At 49.3% G+C, this 20,313-nt stretch overlaps 1 protein-coding gene across 1 annotated transcript; it reads left to right on the forward strand.

Moving 5' to 3' along the window:
• The first annotated feature begins 360 nt into the window (after nt 1–360).
• LOC131580072 (putative neutral ceramidase C) lies at nt 361–17,025 on the forward strand. The gene is made up of 21 exons (XM_058840754.1): nt 361–523; nt 1,505–1,641; nt 3,106–3,191; nt 3,575–3,724; nt 4,194–4,370; nt 4,684–4,811; nt 5,210–5,287; nt 5,718–5,838; nt 6,520–6,645; nt 6,933–7,019; nt 8,610–8,714; nt 8,816–8,897; nt 9,320–9,435; nt 10,455–10,549; nt 11,377–11,416; nt 12,294–12,389; nt 12,919–13,014; nt 13,608–13,757; nt 14,515–14,574; nt 15,120–15,208; nt 16,071–17,025. Exons 2-21 carry the CDS (start codon nt 1,515–1,517, stop codon nt 16,261–16,263), a joined length of 2,202 nt encoding a protein of 733 aa, XP_058696737.1. The 5' UTR covers nt 361–523; nt 1,505–1,514; the 3' UTR covers nt 16,264–17,025.
• The last annotated feature ends 3,288 nt before the right edge of the window (nt 17,026–20,313 follow it).

Genomic DNA, 20,313 nt, shown 5'->3' on the forward strand with positions numbered 1-20,313 from the left:
TTGAGCAGCTGGAGAATTTATCCAGGCCTATCTGAGACTTGAAAAAAGCTGGTTTTTAACAAATAAAGTTTTTGCCAAATAGAAATGCATTAATGAGAAGTATTTTACACTTAAAGTACAATTGTGTTTCCAAGTTCTTCTAGCAGAGCATGGAAACCCTGAGCACTGAAGTTCCATGAGAATCAGGATGGGAAGCAGCCACCATTCCACAGGCTGGACAAGCTGTGATGAGACAGAAGAGGAAAAAACATCCCATTCCCAAATTCCTCAGGCACCAGAGCCGAGCAGCTCAGTCCTGGAAAAATGACTTTGGGAGAGGGAGGTGCTGTCTGCAGCTTCACATAAACACATGGGGGGAAAACCTTCCATCACCTCCTTGTGGGATTCAAATTATTGATTGGTTTCTCCTTATCTTGTGCCACGCTTGACTCACGGTGTTACTCAGCAAGAATTTTCCAGCTGAACTTTCCAACTTGGAGCAGGTCTGGAGCTGGGAGCTGCTGGGACGGGCAAGGAAACTCAGGTAATCCCGCTGGAGATTCCCCTGGAATCCCGTAGGGTCGGTGTTTGTATCTCCCAGTGGCTTTGGGGCAGTTTTGTCAGAGGGATGATGAGAAGTGCCAGGCTGAAGTGTTTTGGGCTGGTGCTGGGATAGCTCTGGGCAGCTGATGGTGCCTGGCAGCCAATGCCACGCTGAGGGAATAAAGAGGGCAGGATGGAAACCTGTGACATTTGATTTGTTGTCACTAAAATATTTGCTCTGTGAAATTCAGCCCTGACCATGAGTGCTGTAGCAAAAGCAGCTGATAAGAGAGGTCACCTGGAGCAAGTCTAAGTGACCACTTAGATGCTGATTTCTCACTGCAACATTTTCAGGACCACAAGTGCTCATTCCAGCAGTTGTTTCCTGCGGGTTCATTGGTTCCAGGGCACATTCCCTGTGAGGAATAACCTGGAGGCAGGAGCTTTACCATAGCTGGAGAATGTTACCACCAGGAAAATCAGATGCTCTGTCTCATTCTTCCCTTTCTAATCACAGAATAATCCCAGACTCACAGATTGGGATGGGTTGGGAGGGACCTTGAAGAGGAGATTCCTAAATTGATGTTTATTGTGGTGACAATATTATCTCCTGACGTGCTCTGAGCTTCAACATCTCCTTTAGCCACTCAGAGAACACAGGACCTGGTGGAATATTGTGGGGTTTATTCCCAGGTCTCTTCAGAAGGGTGAGCAAAGTGCCTTGGGAAAAACAGGGTTGGGGTTTTGGGTGCTCTCCCTGCAGCTCCTGTCAGGCCTGGTGTCAGGCAGTGATTGCTGCTGGCAGGAGATACTTTTTTGCTGTCTTAAGCTGAAAAATAAATCTCCATTTCCTTCTCTGTGCTGCTGCCATCTCTGACACTGGGGTGGGGGACACAAACAGCTCTCTGGGGGTGGGGTGTGAGCTCTGGGTGGGATGTGCCCCTCACTGGGATGTCCCACGGGCTCCTTTCTGCACCCACAGTGCCCCCACCATGCATGGAAAGAGGTCCAGGTGCTCCTTCTCCCGGCTGGAGGTGATCCTGATCGTGTGCCTGGTGCTGATGATCACCCTGACCGTGGTGCTCCTGGTCCTGCACTTCCTCACCAAAAACAACGATGGCAAGTGGAGCAATCCCAGCCCCTCCAAGCCCTCTGCTCCTGGCGGGGTGCCCAGGGCAGGATTTAAATTAAAGGGGGACAGGTAGAGGTCCCCAGGCCACTGCTGAGCTGCCACCACTGCCTCTGCACGTGGTCCTTTCACCCAGGCACAGCAGCAGGAGCAGGGGGGTCACAGCAGCAGCTCTGGGCATGGATGCACAGCCCCGGGGATGGGGTGAGGTTGGCTGCCAGCATCCATCCCTTCCTTCCATCCTCCCTTCCCTCTCTCTGCCTGCTGCAGAGGGTCCTGAGAGCCCCTCACTCCCAGGATTTGTTTTACAGCCCCATCCCAGCCCACTGATGCCTCCAGCCCCATCCCACAGGGCACGAGGGTGTCGGGAGCTGGACTCAACATCTCAGCAGTGGGACCTTCCATCTTCTAGATTTTGGTCTCAATTTGGATGTAGTTCACATTAAGGACTCAAAACTTCATGTTTTTAAGCTGTAACATGTCAGAGTTTTGCACAAGTGATTCTCCTCTGTGTCAGAGCTCAAGGAGGAGGAGGAGGAGGAAGGGTAGTTCTAAGGGGGTGGCCCAGTTGGCTGGTGTCATTTTAAATGACAGAAATGGCATCAGTCTGTGGCCAGTGTGAGTGTTTCCCTTCTGTGTTCAAAGTGACAGCCCAGGAAAGGCCAGGCTGGGAAGACGGAGCATCCCCTGATCCCAAAGCCCTGCCTCGGGCAGCAGCAGCTGTGGGAACAGAGCAAGCACACAGAAATATTTCATATTTTCCCACTGTATTATCTCAGGCTGCAGTGATTTGTGGCTCTGGGAACTCCTGAGATGCAGATAACCTTTCTGACTGATTATGATTTGATAGCCCTCTATGACTTTTCTTCCACGGGTTTGTCCATCCTGGAAGGATTTCTGCACCTTCCCGGTGGCTGGGGTGAGACACCACCTCCTTTGGGAGAACCTTTCCTCACCATTTGGCTGGAGATCACTGCTCAGAACTGCTTTTCCCTTCCCTGAGCTTCAGCTGGCTCTGCTGTGATTTTTCTGGGGGAGAACCAGGGCACCAGCACAAGTGTTGGATGTGCCCTTCTCTCTTCCCTAGTCCTTTCCCAGTAGCTCCTGACACACCATCCCTTTTGTCTCATCCCTGCTGAGCTGAATTGTCTTTGGGAAACAGCACTCAGATCTGGCTCCTGCGTGGTACTGGTGGGCTTGGAGGGTTTAACTGGGAACACTGGGCTGTTCCCCCTCGCCGTGCATCACCACCTGTCTGACACAGCCCAGTGACCCCTCTGGAGAGCTCCCTGGGTGGTTCCTCATTCCTGCTCCACCCAGAGGTCTTCACAGCCTGGGCACATTGACAGCCCACTGGAAATCCACTCAGAGCACTCAGCCAGAGCTCTTTGGCCTCTTGTCCCTGATTCTGCTCGTTCCCATGTGCCCTGATCTGCTAGCTGTTGTTCCTACAGATTCCAACAACATAGCAGAACCAGCAAAGTACTTGGTGGGTGTTGGCAGAGCTGACTGTACGGGGCCTGTGGCACAAGTGCCTCTGGTGAGTTGGGGGAATTCCTCATGGGGTTGCTGAAATACTGCTTTTTCATCCTTTGTGAGTGTTTTTTGGCAGGATTTCTGCTTTAGAGCTTCTGCCTTGCCAAATGTGTGTCGCCTTCAAACTTAAGTTGAAATGTCTTTGAGGTCTGGAGCAAGGTGGGCTGGCAGGAAGTGTCCCTGCCCATGGCAGGGGCTTGGAAGGAGCTGGGCTTTAAGGCCCCTTCCAAGCCCAACCATTCCATGATGGTTGGAATTGCGGGGTGACACGGAGTCGCAGCTCGGAGCTGTAGAATGAGTCCTCTGACCCCTGGGCAAATCCACTCAGGAAAATGCGTGCAGAGGCATAAACAGCTCAGGATTTCTGATGGAGCTCCTCTCTTGCAGATGGGATACGCCAACCCCGACCAGGTGGGTGGGGGGCTCCTCTCGCGCCTCTACAGCCGAGCCTTCATCGTGGCAGACCTCAAGAACTCCAGGCGGGTCGTGTTTGTCAGTGCTGACATCGGAATGGTGTCCCAGAGAGTGAGGCTGGAGGTAGGGGGCTGCAAAGGAGGGTCAGGGGGCTTGCTTTCTTCGGGATTTCCTTGGGGGGATGCTGTGTCTCTGCTGGAGAAGAGCTTTGCACCCCTCAGCAAATGAGGCTGGACTTTGCTCACTCTTCTCTTAGTGGAAAAGTTACCGGGAGTTTGTTGGAATCACAAATACATTATCATGGTGCCTCTAATGCAGCAGAGGAGGGAGGGAGGGAGGTCCTGGAGATCTGTGGATCATCCTGGGATGATCTGGGATTCACTTCAAGTTGGATTTAAAGGTCTTTCACCAGATATTCTTATGTTGAGGCTCTTGCCAAGCCCACAGCTACAACCTCCTTGTTGTGCCAGGCAGGAAGAGAAGCGTGAGGAGGGGGATGGATTTTGGTTGAGGATTTTGCAAGAGCTGGGCCCAAATCTCTGTAGCCTTTGGGCACGAGAAGGGGTTTTTAGGAGCAGCTCCTTCCTCTCAGGTGCTGAAGCAGCTGCGGAGCAAGTACGGCCAGCTGTACCGGCAGGACAACGTCATCCTCAGCGGCACCCACACGCACTCAGGGCCTGGAGGCTACTTCCAGTACACCCTGTTCTGGATCACCAGCAAGGGGCTGGTCAGGCCAGCCCTCAGCTCCATCGTGAACGGCATTGTGAAGGTTGGTGTCACCCAGTTCAGCGTGTTGGTGTTTGGAGTGGCAGCTCCACGTGGCACGGCCTGAAACACGCTTTGAGGCGGGCTTGTGCTTGCCAGTGAAAGCAGCTCAAAAAGCAGAAGCTTTGCATCCTTCCTTCAGAGGAAGCTGTTGGTAGTTTAAAAATGCTATCATAATTTTCTAGAATTTTAGAGAAAAACAAACAAACAAGCACCCCCAAATTCCAGAAAAGGGCTGGGGAGGGGAAGAAAGAGTTTTCCTGGATAACCTCCCATGTGCCATACAGGTTGATACCCCTTGTCTTGCTGCTTTGCAGAGCATAGGTATTGCCCATGAGAACATGAAGAGAGGAAGGCTCTTTATAAACAGAGGCACAGTAGAAAACAGCCAGATCAACCGGAGCCCTTTCTCCTACCTCGCGAACCCGCAGTCCGAGCGGAAAAGGTAAAATCTCCTCAGGCAGGAGGAAAAAATTAACTGCTTGAAAAGGATTTGAAAGCTGTAGTTGCCCTCTCCGAGCATGAGGAATTGGTGAAGGATGTGACCTTGTGCTTTATTTAACAAGTAAAGGGTCAGAGGGCACTAAAGTGAGGTCCTTGGTGCACGGATTTGTGTCATCCCCATTCCCTGGAGGAGCGGTGCCGGAGGACAGCGGCAGCCAGAGCTCTTCCCTCACCTCCCCAGCTGGTTTCAGATGCCTCTCTAAGGCCTCACTGTGCACTGGCAGTACCTGGAATGACCTTTTCACATCCTGGCTCAGCCTAGTGGGGATTTAACCTGCCAGAGCGATGCAGAGCACGGCCCTGACTCTGATGGGATTTCCCGGCTTTGTTCCCATCCAGGTATTCATCCAACACGGATAAAGAAATGGTGGTGCTGAAGATGGTAGATGAGGATGGATCTGAACTAGGCCTTATCAGGTACTGACCACCAGAGCAGCAGGTTTCTCTCCATACCCTCATTATTTTTTGTAAGAACCAAAGTGTTCCATTCTTCCCTCTTTTTTACATGACTGACTCCTCCTCGTTCCTTTGAATATGAAAATCCCTGCAAAACATAATTCTCTGGGTTCCTGCAAGAGTCAGGTCAGGCCTGAAGGAGCTTGGTGGCCCTGATAATGACAGTGACAAATTCTTGTGGCCTCAAGGCCTGGATTGTTACAGCCATGAGCCCCCCTGGCTGGGAAGGGAGAGGATGGGAATCCTGTGCCCTTGTTAATCCAGCCCTAAGCACCACGAGTCTCTGTGCGTATTCTCCCAAAGAAAATTCCCACAAATACATGAGATTGAGCAGGTCTGAGCTGCTGCACAGAGTGACCAGAGCATTTTCTGTGTGTGCCTTGTGACCCAGCTGGTTTGCCGTGCACCCGGTGAGCATGAACAACTCCAACCACCTGGTGAACAGCGACAACGTGGGCTACGCCTCCTACCTGTTCGAGCAGGAGAAGAACAGGGGGATGCTCCCCGGAGAGGTGGGAGTGCCCAAAGGAATGGGTGAAACAGGGCTGGGACAGGGAGGGCAAACACAGAGACACAAGGACTGAGGTGAATGCTTTATTTCCTTTCTTCCTCTACAGAAGGGAAACAGGAAAGTATATTCTTGACTTTACGAACTAGTAATGAGTAGCAGTTATTCAGACTTGAGGAATTACTCAATTTGTTTTGATTAAATTCTGGGGAGGTTGTGGTTGCCCCTGGAAGTGCTCAAGCCTAGAACAACCAGGAAAGTGTCCCTGCAGCTAGCTCCAATAGTTCTCACCCAGTAAATCAGTCATGGTGATTGCCTGGAAGGGAAAAAAATCCTGTGCAAAGTGCTCCAATGACCCATAAACATCTGATCAGCAACATGAGAAGCCAGGGACATGCTGGGAAGGACTGAGGTGGAAGAGGGGGAGGAGGAAACACTGCCTGCACACCAAGGTGGTGTGAAGTTCTCCCTGAAATGGCATGGTGTGCATCCAGTTCTCTCCTGCTCTTCCTGATAGGGCATGCTGGGATGTGCTGAAACCCCCTCCCCCCCATTCCAGTGCTCCCAGTGACTCTGGGAATAAACCAGAGTCCTGCTTGGTGATCGCAGCGGCTGCGGGGAGAGCTGCAGGTGGGCTTTGCAGCTTTCCCTGCAAGGCACTGCAATGCTCCTCTGGCCTTGGCAGGGCTCTTTTGTGGCCGCCTTTGCCTCATCCAACCTGGGAGATGTGTCCCCCAACACGCGGGGCCCGTTCTGCGCCAACACGGGCGAGTCGTGTGACAACCCCCAGAGCACCTGTCCCGTCGGAGGGGTGAGTGTGACCCGCCCGTCCCACCTTCTGCAGCACCGTGCATGGAGAGGGCACCAAAAGTAAAAAATCACCTCTTCTTGGACTGCCCTGGACGCCACTTCCAGGAATTAACTGCGCTTTGCCCCTCACCCCCAATTTTCTGGTCATTCACCCTGAATTTTCCTTGAGTGTAGTAACCCTGTGCCTAATTTTGATGTGGCCTGCAAGAAGCTCTCAGTTCCCAGGATCTGACAGCCTGGCAGTGCCAGATGCTCTCCATAATCACTGATCACCAAATTTCCCAACAGGCAGCCATGTGCATGGCCAAGGGGCCCGGGAACAACATGTTTGAGAGCACCAGGATTATAGGGCAAAATATCTACTTGAAAGCAAAGGTAAGGCATATTCTACTTTCTGAGTGTGTGTGAGTGCTGCTGCGACAGGAATTTGTGCTCATTTAAGTAATTTGATCAGCCTTGTCGATCCCTTCCCTCTGGATATTCCATATTCCATCGTCTATCTACCTTGTATCTTGTATCTTCCATATCTATCTATCTTGTACCTGTTTTGGTGAATGTTTGTAGATTCAAATTACTCCAAAGTTCCTTGATTTTGCTTTTAATGAGTAAATGAGCTCTGCAACCAGCTGGTGATGTCTCTGTCTGCCAGAATCAAGAGGATCTCAGAGCCTGGAATTTGTTAGGCTTAGGACAGTGTAGGAAATCTTAATGGTGGGGAAACATTTCCTCAGGTATAACACATCTGATTAGAAACCTGAATTTAGACTGGACAGCACATACCTTTTTTTAGATACATCATTGCAGGTGCTGTCTTTAAAAATGTTGCTTTGGGGTTTTTAGTCTCACTATTCCTCACTGGGATGTAATGAGGATGTCCCCTCTTATCCTCTTCCTTCTCCCTCCCATTCATCTCAAAGGCATCATGACAGGAAAAATCCTCCTGGAAGAGCTCAGAGACACCACCACACACCACTTGTGGGCCAATTTGCCATCACATTCCCAAACTGACAGAAATGTGGGGTAAAATGTGTGGCTTGAACCCCCACAGAGGATGCTCCCCTTGCTCTGCTTGGCCCTGCATTTCCTCAGCCCTAAGGGCTCCCTTTTGTCACCTGGGGGCTCTAAAGCCTCCCTGGATTGAATTTGTTGGTGTGATGTGAGAGCAGTGAGTGCAAGGAGCGCTTTTGGCAGCACTTCAGGGACAGCAGCTTGTAGGAACTGGAGCATGTCCAGCAGAGGAGGAAGAGCAGGAGGCTTGGTGCTGGCTTTTCCTTTAATCACCGTTTCAGAGGCTGTGCCCTGAAGTCACTCCAGGCTGATCGTGCCTCTGTCCCCAGTGTGAGAGTCCTGGTGTGTGCATCAAACACAGGGGAAAAGAAAACCCTGCTGCTGTCTTTAACACCTCAGACTCCTGGCCTTCAAGGGCTCTGCCCTCAGCTCTTTCCAGGAATGTCATTAAACCTGTGTAACTTCTGGCAACCCTTCCCACAGGCCAACCTGAGGCCAGAAATCCATCCCCTGAAGGGCTGTGTGTGTGTAGTAAATACCTTCAGCTCTCAGGGGTGCAGTAAACACATGGCAGAGTATTTATTACCTTTAAGGCAGTGAGTAGAGCAAAGCACTTCTTTCTCACAGGAAACATTTTTTCTGCTTGGTCTAAGATGTGAGAAATGCCAAGAGGTGCAAACCAGGAGAGGGAAGATGCCATCCTGCTGGAGTAGGGGCATGCTTAGGTGTAAAAGAGAAATGTCCTCCCTGTCTGAGACAGGGAGGGCTTGCAGGGCTTGGGGTGTGCAGGGTGTAGAGGCAGGGTGACAGAAACAAAGGGATTTGGGAAGTACAGTGCCTGGAAGAGGCCATGGGAAGGTGGAACGAGGAAATGGTCCATACAGCTGCTCCTCAGCAGAGCTGGGTTCCTGACCACTTGTCCTTCAAGGATGTTTTTCCACCTCGTGTGTCCCTTAGGAGCTGTATGAAAAAGCCTCCCAGGAGGTGACAGGGCCCCTGAGCTCGGCCCACCAGTGGGTGAACATGAGCAACGTGTCCGTGAAGCTGAACGCCACACACACGGTGAGAGCGCCAGGAAACGCCCTGCCCCCGCAGCAGCAGCTGCCACAGTGAGGGAAACGGGTTTTCTCTCTTATTCCCTTCCTTCTCCCCTTCTGATTTAGGTTAAAACCTGTAAGCCAGCCCTGGGGCACAGCTTTGCTGCAGGGACTATTGATGGAGTGGGGGCTTTCAACTTCACCCAAGGTAATTTGGGGGCAGATCCCAATGCGGCTTTGCATGGCCAGGGAGGGGTTGGCATTCCCCAGGGAGATTGGAACCCCTGGAGTCACTTCACAGCATCCAAAGGAATGGTTTTTAGGCAGGTGGGGGAAACCCCTCACAGGTTTGTCTGTGTCCATTCTGGAAAAGATATGGCCATGCCCTGGAGGAAGGAGAGCAAGGGGATGGAGAATAGGGGAATTAAGAGCTGGTTTGGGATTCCCCTGCTCATTTGTTCCCATTACCTGAAGGCTGCCAGGAGCTGAGGTGGGCTGGAGCTCTTCAAAGCCCCCCAGGAGAGAGAGGTGGTCAGTGCCCACTGAGAAATGTCCCAGCCCCGTGAGCAGGGAGTCTGGGAGCTGCTGGGGCAGCTGAGGAACGCTGTTAAAAGATGTTTCCCCCTCAAGGTGCAGTAGAAGGGGACCCGTTTTGGGATCAAATCCGGGACCAGCTGCTGGGAGAGCCATCGAACGAAACCAAAGCCTGCCACAAACCCAAGCCCATCCTCTTCAGCACAGGGGAGGTAAGGACACAGCCATGGGGAATGCAGGGATCACCGGGCTGGGATCACAGACCCCAATCCCTCAGGGCTCTGTTGGGGGGCTACAGGCAATGTCTGTGATGTCTGGTGAAGAACAAGGAGGGAGCACAGGCTGCATGGGCTCTGCAGAGCTGCTGCTCCATCGAGCCCAGCCCATCCCCATGCCCAGGGCATGGCTTGGTGTTTCTGAGCTCTCCCCAAATCCTGCTCGACAGCTCTAAATGGAGATCACTGCGCCTTGTCCCACCTGGCGCTCCCTTGGCACTGAGGCAAATGCGCTGCTGCCGAGCAGAGGGATCCTGTCCAGGGCTCTTCAGAGCACTTAGACTGTCTGGATAAGGAAATTCATTGTTATTCCTTTCACCAGCCGCCTTAAAAACTTCCCTGCTGTCACTCTGTGTTCAATCAGCTCCTCACCTCAGCTCTCCTCAGAAGAGCCCCCAGCTCCTCCCAGCCTCCTCCTCCACGCAGGATGGTGTTACTGAGAGTAAATTACACTTTATTCTTATGGCTTTAACACATTTTAGGGATACTTTGACAGGCCTCCTGCTTCTGATGTGCTTCACAAGCTCTTGTCACTCATGTTTTGCCCCCAGCAAATTGCTCCTCAGAAAAAAAAGCCCTTTTTTGGCCTGCTGGAGTGGGATTTTTCATCTCCTCATCAATCCCAATTCTACCCTTTTTCCATGCAGGTCTATAGGTGCTACCCTGACCTTCTTTACCCACTTTGCCTAAAGCTGCCCCTCTGGCAACACCTTATTTAGGGGATTTTTTGCCTTACCCGTAGTATTTACCTGTGCCTTACATGCCTTTTATGGTCAGACATCATATGAAGGTACACCTTCTCATGTGTTTCACAAATAAATTAACTTTAATTTAAAAATAAATTCACAAAATATATTTATCTGCCTGGTTGATGACTGTAGGAAGTAAAACACCTCAGCTATTTTTTTTTTTCCACTAAACCAGAGTATTTATCTGCACTTTTTCATCCCCCCTAGATGACTTGGCCCCACCCCTGGCACCCAGACATTGTGGATGTGCAGATCATTGCCATCGGATCCCTGGCAATCCTTGCTGTTCCTGGGGAGTTCACGTGGGTATTCCTTGGGTCTTGCTCTATTTATTGCAGCCAGATTTTGTTCAAGCCTCTTGAAACAGTTCTGTCTGCTGGTAGTAATGGGGGTAGGCTCAAAATTGTCCTCAGACTCACCCTGAGAATAATTGAGATGCACACAGGCTTCCTGAATAATTTTGGTTGTGACAAAATGCAGTTTCAAGGAAAACAAAGGAATTTGCTAACTTAGATTCTGGTTTTGGCACCACAAATGTCATAATGATGAATTGCACTGACTGATGGTGGTACAATGATGCACATTTAAATGGGATAATGATTTATCTCTAGTGTCTTTATTTCTACCCTGCCCTGGCTGTGGTGATGGGTGTGAAATGTTTTGAGGTGTTTTGGTTGAACTTGTGCATAGAGGCTTTAAGGGATGTTGGGAAATGCTGGAGCTGCTGTGGGAATTTCTGGTGGGTGCTGCAAGTCCAGCCAGCAATTCCTGCTTTAGATCCCTGCTCTCCCCAAATCCGGGGGGGTCGGGCTCTGCTGCCAGGGAACAGGGACAGGACAAGGGGAAACGGCCTCAAGCTGTGCCAGGGGAGGCTCAGGTTGGACACCAGGAGGAATTTCTCCATGGCAAGGGAGCTCAGGCCTTGGCAGGGGCTGCCCAGGGAGGTTTGGAGTCCCCATGTCTGGAGGTGTCCAGGGAAGGGCTGGACGTGGCACTCAGTGCTCTGGGCTGGGGACAAGGTGGGGATCAGGCACAGCTTGGACTCCATGGGCTGGGAGGGATTTTCCAGCCTCAGTGATCCTGGGATTCCATGATTCTGGAGCCTAACTTTGTTCCCTCCATGCCCTAGGACCATGTCTGGACGCAGGCTGCGGGAAGCTGTTAAAAGTGTGAGTTGCTGGGGTTTCCCCAGACTTCTCTTTTCCTGAGCCTCCTGGTTTTGCCCTCCTCTCTTCCCAGCTGGGCTCATGGGACTCGTGTCCCACAGATGTTTCCTTCTCCCATTTTCTTCAGAAAGATTTTCCATCTGCTTCCTGACAGGCAGGAGAAATGAATATCCTCCCCAAACACCAACTGATCGGGTTTCAATCCATTAAGCCAATTCCATAGGGATCCAGGCAGAACTGATGCCAGCAGGAGTTTGGCTCTGGGATGGAGGCGTTCAGCTCCTTAATCCCTACCAGGATTTTGCAACATGAGAACAACTGAAAGAAAAAAAAAAGTAAAAAAAAAAAAAAAAAGTGTTTTTTTTCCATTTGATTGACACATCCTGGCTGCAGCTTAAATAAAATCCCAATCCCAGATGCTATCTCCACAATTCACTGGCCTTTCTCACACTTATATCCCTGATTTTTTTAGGAGTATACAGTCCTAATCAGCTATGTATCAGCTTCCAAAAAAACCCCTAGATTTACTGGAATGTGAGGTCATTTGTCCCCTTTTTCTTTGGGGAGTGAATATGAGACCTTAAAAAAGGCAAATTGCAGTTGTAGGTTTGCATTCCTGAGCATCCAGCCCCCCTTCCCATATAACTTTGTATTCTGTCCTGGATAATAATAATAATAATAATAATAATAATAATAATAATAATAATAATAATAATAATAATAATAATAATAATAATAATAATAACTACCATAACATTAATAATATTTTATATAATATATAACATTATATATATAATATTGATACAATAATAGTAATAATGACAGTACAGTTGTGCATGAAGCAGATGTTTCAAGGTAAAGGTTTTATTTCCTTCCTTAGGAATTTGATTCCCATGGGACACCAGAGATGAACGTTGTAATTGCAGGTTTGTGCAATGTCTACACCCACTACATCACCACCTACGAGGAATACCAGGTAAATGTTTAAATTAGGGATTGAATCTGTCTAACTGAGCTCAGCTTTTGGCTCCATGGGCTAATAGTTCATGTGAAATGATGTGTGTTTGGAGTTCTTTCCCTTCACCACAAAAACAGGCAGGGAGAATTGGGAGGGAAGGTTGGAAGAACTGGGGTTGGAAGAATCCCACCCCAAAAAGTTGGAGGGGGAGGCAAGTTGCATCAGAAGCCTTTAAAAGAGGGTAAAATATTTTTTTTTAAAATATTTTTTAAAAATCTTTTCTAAAAAAGGGTGATAATTGGGAGAGCAAAGAGGGTAAAAACTGCACTAAAGGGAAGAGCAAACAGGCCTTCCCTGTTTGCAACAGGTTGGAGAATGAGGAGTAACCTGAAATTGCAGCAGAAATACTTTGGCGAGTTGTTGGGGCTGTTTCCTTATCAGAAAAGGAGTAAATGACCCCTCTGCTGATCTTGAGCTGGGTGGGATGGGATGTACAAACCATTCAGGAGCCTTCCCAACCCTCCTCTCCCAAATTTGTCCTTTCCAGGTTCAACGGTATGAGGCTGCCTCGACTATTTATGGGCCACACACCCTTTCTGCTTACATCCAGCTGTACAGGGGCCTGGCCAAGGCTATTGCTCTGGTAAGCAGCACTTCCTACATGCCACAGGCTGCTGGGGACACCTAAATCCTGTCAGGGGTGGTGGCTGGTCCTCGCTGAGGCCACCTGACTGCTGCCGTCTCTCTTCAGAATCTACCTTGAGAAACACTACATGGTATGAAAATAATTCCTGTAATGGGGGTCTGACACCACTTGAGAAATTCTGGGGGTTTTGCAGCTCAAAGTGTAGGAAATCAGTACCTCCAGCCTTTCAGCACTGCCTGAAGTTGCCGCTTTTCTACCGAAAGGGAAAAAAATCTGCTGCGTTCTTGGTGTACCTGGTGGTGCCCATTAACACCGGGACACTGGGCAGGAGTGGTGGGCAGGAATATCCTGGGATGTTCTGGGGCTGGATTTAGGAGAACCCAGCTACAGGGCAGCAGGTGTCCTGCAGGGATTGCTGCTGCAGGCAGAGCACAGATGGAGATCCTCTTCTTTGGTTTCACGCTCACTTTATTATTCCTACAATCTGTGCAAGCGGAGGCTGGGAGGCAGAGCCGGAGCAGTGCTGTGGCTCCTCAGGGAACCCTGCCTGTCCATGTGGATGTTTAAGGAGCACATCTTCCCTCTCCCAGAATGCCACTCAGGAGCTGCCCCGTGGTCCAGAGCCTCCACTTTTCAACGTAACCAGCCTGACCCTGCTGCCTTCGCTCGGCGCCGAGAACGCGCCGGCCAATAAAACCTTTGGGGACGTGCTGGAAGAAGTGAGACAAGAGTATCGAGAGGTGAGAGCTTCAGCAAGTCCCTAAAATCTGATTGAGAAATTGCCTTTAAATTCTTCCCCCTCACCCCACAAGTCTGTGAGTTGTGGTACCCTCAGACCAACCAGGTCTCATCTCTCTGGTGGGCACAGTTGAGAAGGCAGGGACAGAGCATTTCCATGTACTGGACGGGAATAAAATGGGTGAATAAAGGAGAAAATAAAAGCCCTTCATTCAACACAAAGCAGATTTCCCCCTCTGCTTTAAAACAAAACAGCAGTTGATAAAGTAGGCAAATATTGTACAGTGATTTTTTACAAGCAGCAATCAGGTCACCTCTGATGCCTCTGCTGTGGAATGTGAATGAAATGAAATCAAAATGTCAGAAATGGTCCTGTTTTTAATGCTCAGCATTTAGATAAGATTTCAGTTCAGAGCAAGGGCTTTCACCTCACTGCTGTCTCCTTACTCCCTGCAGTAAGGCAGGGAGGCCTTCTGAAAAATCTCCCTTATTTCTTCCCTTTTTTATGTGCAGTGGTGGAGTTTATCCGGTGGACAAGTGGAATGGCAAGGCCCAAAGCAGCAGTACAAAGCATGAATTGTCCACTGCTGTTGCAACAAGTGAAATTATAAATAATTTAAAACAACAGCAACAACAAACCAAGCACAATCAAACACCACAAAAACAACCCACCCCCTAAATGCATCAAATGGCCTCTTCAAAGGATGCTCTTAATGTGCTGCTCAGCCTTTAACACAAACCTCAATTTCTTCTCCCCAGAGAGAAGTTGCTGAAGTGACTTTTGTGGGTGCAAACCCCAGGAACTCTGCAGAGAACGCGGTAAATGAGATGAATGATGCTGGAATTGGGGTGTTTGGGATTAATGGGTATTTGGGTAGGATTTTTTCATTGCTGGGAGACCAAAGGAAGATGTGTGCTTTGGGAATTCACACCACCAGAAAGCTTTTGGGGCAAAGAAGTGAATTTGGGCTGTTCATGATCTCTTTATATTATCAAAGCTGAACCTTATTATGTGTTAGACCAAGTTGGTATCCAGGGCAAACCTGGTCTCTAATTTCCATCCTACCACCCTGCTGCTTTATTTTAACAAAACAAAGGAAATTAGAAAAGCACTTAATTCATTCCATCACTCACCTGGCATGGACATTGTCATTGACCATTCTCTTCCTACAGGTAAGTTCTTTGCATCATTTATCAGCTTAAATTTGTGCTTTGGCAATAAAATATAACATTTTTGCCAGTAATTCCCAGATTTGCCAGTAAAGGATGAGGAAGTAGAGTCCCTGTCCAGTTTAAAGTGCCACAGAAAGTGGGGACGTGCCTGTACCTTCAGTGTCTGCCAAACTCTGGTATTTTTATTGCAGACTGAGCATAACTTCCTGACAGTGGAGAGATACTCCCACATTTCCGGCAGCTGGCATACGGTGCTGAACGACGCCTCCTGGGACACCAGGTGGGTGCCCTGAGAAATTTCCCTGTCCCACAGAATCCAGGGAATCATTCCAGTCTAACCTCATTCCAGAGCTCCCAGCCCCAGGTTAGTCTTGGCCCTGCAGGCCATGCTCTCCAGGGCAGGATCACCTCGTATTTGGGGGGGGAGGGCAATTTGTCAAAACTGGTGTTCCCCTTGGCTCCAGAATCTGGAATGGAGGCTTGTAAATTTGGGAAAGGGAGGAGGAAGGGCAGAAAGTAGAGAAGGTTTGTGGTCCAGCTTGCTCCTAGCCTAAATCCCTCCCTCTAGCACACTGTGGGGATGAATAAGATGCCAAAGAGAAAAGAGGAGAGACTCACAGGGAAAACTGCCCAGATGTGCTGTGCAGCATAAACAGACAGCAATTTTGGAAAGTTTGGAAGAAAGAAAAGTTAAGGGTGGAGATGGCAGCCTTCAGGAAAAATATCCACAAAGCAGCAAGGCTGGTGACACCTTTCTAAGCTGTAGGTGAATCTTCATCAGCTTCCCAAGAGGGGCTCCCTCAGAGCCAGCTGAAAAATCCCTTGTGTCCAGATGAAGTGTGGGGGTTTTGAGGCTGAACATTCTCTGTAGAGTTTTGGAATTGAGCAGAAGGGCTTTTGCATGAGGAGTCTGTAAAAGAAAATGGGCTTTTGATGTGGAAATGGGTGCCAGAAGTCCTGAGCTCAATAATTAGACTTTGTTTGTGATTTAAGTGAGTATTCATCCTCTTGGTTTAGCTCTGTCCCTGCACAGGGAGGACTTAAAATGCACTTCCCAGGAGTGTGTTCATCTCATTGCACGTCGTGAGCTCCAATAAAACGTGGATTTCCTTGCTGACTGCAGTTTTGGGCCTGTTTTGCAGGTTTTACTGGAGCAAAGGATCCCGTGGCCAGAGCAATGTGACCATTGAGTGGCACATCCCGGCTGGCACAGAGCCGGGCGTCTACCGCTTCCGCTACTTCGGGCACTACAAGAAGAGGCCGTTCCCCTTCTTGAAAACCATCACGGTCCCGTTTGAGGGCTCATCCTCAGCATTTCAAATCACAGCTCCATAGGTGATCCATGGTGGTAGATTTGGTATCTGGGCTGTGCAGGATTTGGACTTGGACGATTCTTGTGGGTCCTCTCCAACTCCAGATGATCCCGCAATGTTCTGGGGGTGGTTTTTGTGGCTCTGGATGTCCCTGCTGCCCCTTGAGTGCTGCTGGTCATCCTTTGAAGTGCAAAGCTTGACTTTCTGGAAAGTTTTGGCTTTTCCCTGCACTTGAATCTCCTCATGTGTCCTTGGTCAAGTGGTTCCTGTCCTGGCCAGGCCCAGTTTCAGCTGATTCTTATTGTAATAATGATGTAATTTCTTTAGTCATTAAAGCTGTGTCTGTTGATGGTGAATAGGCTGTCCCAGAGGGAATGAGATGGAAATCAGTAAGAACTGAATTGATGAGCTAAAGCTGTGGGTGAGGCAGCTCTGAACAGACCCCAGCCTGCTTTTTTGGGAGCATCAGGAAGGACCCAAGGCCAGCAGGCTCTGGCTGGATGAAGGGTCACCCACAGAAGGGACTGTGGTCCCTCTCCAACCCACACAAGAGTTCACCCAAGCACAGAATGAAGACACCATTGCAGGGTACAAGGACAGCGCCCAAACCTGCTGGCTGAAAGTGTTACACCACAAAGAAAGTCCCAGGAATGCAGATGATCTTCCCAGGAGGGTTTCAGAGCTGCCTGGACAAAGCCATGACCACCTTGACCCAGTGTTGGTGGCAGGTCCCTCCTGAGCTGCCTCCCACCAGCATTGCCATGGGCTGCCATAAGTGGGGACAGCTCCACGTTCCCTAAATCTCTTCTGCCCACTGTAAGTGGTAGAACCAGGGGGCACAGGGAGAAAAAAACACAATTCAGGTCTGGATTTAGGATTCTTGTAGGGTCTGACAGCTAAACAACTGTAAATGTTTAATAAGCTCCAATAATGTGTACCAATTTTGTATGCAATCTCCTTAATTCTTCAGAGAATCATCAATCAGATAATTTTGCCTCTCTTTAAAATCAGTAGGAGAGGATGAATTATTCATTTCCAACCAGCTGCAATCAGTCTCAGACATCCCCATCCGGAGGAGCTCAAAGCAGTCGTAATATTGAGTCAGGAAAAAGAGAGAGCTTTGAAAGAACATCACTGGGAATCAAATCCCTGGAAATGCTCCTGATGGCCTGTTCTAATAACTCCCCCAGCCACCCCACTAACAGAGGGGTTTTTTTTAGTAGGCCATGTTTAGGACATGCAGGACAAATTTAAGCCAGCCAAGCTGGATTGCAAAATGAAAGGTCTACCCTCTAAACCATGAACATCTGACCCAAAAGAACTCTCTCCTAAAAGAGAGTTTTTAGGAAGCACGGGAGAGGAAGCGTTGAAATCCAGAATTAGGGTATCTGGAGAGTCCCTTGTGCCCCAGCACAGGTCACCTTATGAAACACCTCCTGTTTATTTGGCTGTCATCAGTGGGCAGGATTTTGAAGTTTAGGGGGCTTTTTTTTATTTTATTTTATTTTTTTTTTATTTCCATAATATTTTGTGTGTAGAAAATTCTGTGTGAGAGAAGCCCTTGGTTTTATTTGCTCTGTAACAGCATCGTGGCTGTCGGCAGGCAATGACCAGCAGCCCGTCCCTGCTTCCCTGCACGCTTTTTGGGGATGCTGTGCCTGGATCCGGCAGCCACTAGGTGCCAGTGCTGTTTTACATGAGAACAAACTCGAGCCAAAGCCTAGAAAAAAAGGAATTTTTCAGGAATTTGGGCACCTCGCCAGCTGTTAAATATAGCACTCACTACTCCTCGCAGTTGCTCGTCCTGGGCTGCTGTCCCTCGACGTGGAGCCATTTGTGCCCTGCTACGTGCTGGGGAGAAGGGCAGAATTCCACCTCTGTTTTATTTTTGTTGGCGTGGGATTTAAACTACCACGAACTCGGGGAACTTGTGTCCGCAGGCTGAGCTCCTGTGCAGGACTCGGGCACGCCACAACCTCCCCTCCTGCACATCCCGTCCCTTCCCAATTTACCAGCAGAATTAGGAGATGCTAATTTGGGATCTGACCCGCTGCTGTCTCGGGGCTTTGATGTGGGATTTGGGATTTGTTGGATCCTGTGCTTGTCTGGGGCTTTTTCCAGCATCCCACAGAGGGTATTTGTGTGCAGCCTATCTGCAGCTCTCTGGTTTTTAACATCTCCACAAACCGGGGTTGGATATACACGGGGTGGGGCTGAGGACCAAGGAATGTCACTCTTCCAATGTTTGTTCCTTAAGCAATCCCAAATCTGGATGGGCTCAATCCTGTGGATAACTGGAGCCAGGCCAGGATGAGTCTCTGGGCATGGAGAGGAGTTGGAGGTATTCAGGGAAAGAGCAGCCCACCCCAAACATCCCCAAAGGACAGGGGTTGGTGGGCAGGGGCTGTCTGAGCCCTCACCAGCACTTAAAAAAGGACAGCTGAGAACTGGAGTTTTATCCAAGATGAGATTTTGGGGGACACAAGAAGGAAGAAGAAAGGAACATCCATCCCATCAGAGCACCATGAGTAGCACCAGGGCCAGGCTGACCCCCAGCTGGGGACCAGCAGGGACTGGTGACCCCTGACTGGGATGTCACCTTCAAAGGGTGGTTGGTTGGTTGGTTTGGGGTTTTTTGGAAATCCAGCTCGGTATGTGATGGAGCAATGAGATGAGATGGTCCCTGGGAGATTTAGCTGGGAAAAGGGAGCCATGCAAGCTCCAAGGTAAAGCAGATCCCTTTGACAGTCACATTATGCCATGGACTGAGGGGGTTTCAGTGGGACATGAGAGCTTCTGGCCAGCTCCAAACACAGAGTTGCGTCACCGTCAGGGACATTTTATTCTCACTCTGCACCTCAGATGAGAGGCCCTGTGTTGTACAGACCTCCAGGAAGGCACTGGCTGGAAGAAGGGAGATGGAGAATGCAGTTTTTGTATCCCTTGCCGTGCCAGCAGCCAATGATGAGTCCATCTGCTGATTTTTCTGGGTGTTGATCTCATCACTTACACCTCAAACTTGTCTTAGACTGATTGGTGGAGGGTGGATATGGTTTTTGGCTTTGTCTTGCTCTCCACTGGGAACCCATATCTTTACAAATGGGAAATAATGTATTCTTTAAGTTGGGCTGTGGGTTTGAGATTCCTTGTAAACTCATCCTTGCTCTCCAAAACTGACCGGCCAGCTGCTGCTGAGCAAAGAGGGAATCTCAGTTGTGCCAGGGGGAAATGTTACAGCACAACAGCAAATTCTCCATTGCCCTGGTTTTGGAGAAAATGAAAGCAGGACATTGGGAAAAGCTAATGAGGGAAAATAATAGAGCTGGCAGAGCTGCTGGAGCCCAGAATACAGCTGACCTCTTTGGAAGAACAATGTCAAGCTATTTCGGCAAAATCTCTTTTGGAGTGGCAGGGAGGCCTTGGCTTGTGTTATCAGATCTTCCCCCATTTCTTGGGCTCAGGATCTCTCTGGAAAGGTGCAAACCCAGAGCCCCTTGTCCCAGGGATTGCTGTTTCTCAGTCATATGATGGTCTTCCAAGGAGCAGGGCCTCATCTTAAAAAAGATTTACCTATCAGTGACCTGGCAACAGGCTCTTCACAACGTGGGGCAAATCCCCCACAGCCCTAAATCATGGATCTCCCCATTTACCCCTCATTTTTGCATGGTGTTGTCTCACTATTGATACAACCCCCCCCAGAATTCTCCATGGGGATCAGGTAAGGAACAATTACCATTGTAATAAATTCACAGCAAACCAAATTCCTGTGGCACTGACAGGTAAATAATTACTGTTTAAATAATAATATTAAATAAATAATAAATAATTACTGGTGAAAGAGGGCAAAGAGGCCAAGAACCCCCCGATTTTTCACTTAGAAGTGCAGAAGAACCTGCTGATTTTGTGCTGTGTGTGCTTGGTGAGGGTCACCAAAGTGTGGAAAACACTCCTGAACAGCTTTGTGACCCTGCCAGCATGACCTGGGATCGATCTCCCCAGAGCAAAGTGTGCTCCTGTTTACCACAGATACATACAAGGACCAAGGCTTGTGTTTAAAAAGTTTTAATGATAT

The sequence above is a fragment of the Poecile atricapillus genome, chromosome 6, assembly GCF_030490865.1.
Source record: "Poecile atricapillus isolate bPoeAtr1 chromosome 6, bPoeAtr1.hap1, whole genome shotgun sequence".
NCBI classification, from domain to species: Eukaryota; Metazoa; Chordata; class Aves; order Passeriformes; family Paridae; genus Poecile; species Poecile atricapillus.

Excerpts from the sequence above, each read along its gene's own strand:
- LOC131580072 (XM_058840754.1), top strand. The coding sequence starts at position 1,515 with ATGCATGGAAAGAGGTCCAGGTGCTCCTTCTCCCGGCTGGAGGTGATC. Across the intron at positions 4,812-5,209 it reads CCGCAGTCCGAGCGGAAAAG|GTATTCATCCAACACGGATA; the intron begins GTAAAATCTCCT and ends GTTCCCATCCAG. Across the intron at positions 6,646-6,932 it reads GCACCTGTCCCGTCGGAGGG|GCAGCCATGTGCATGGCCAA; the intron begins GTGAGTGTGACC and ends ATTTCCCAACAG.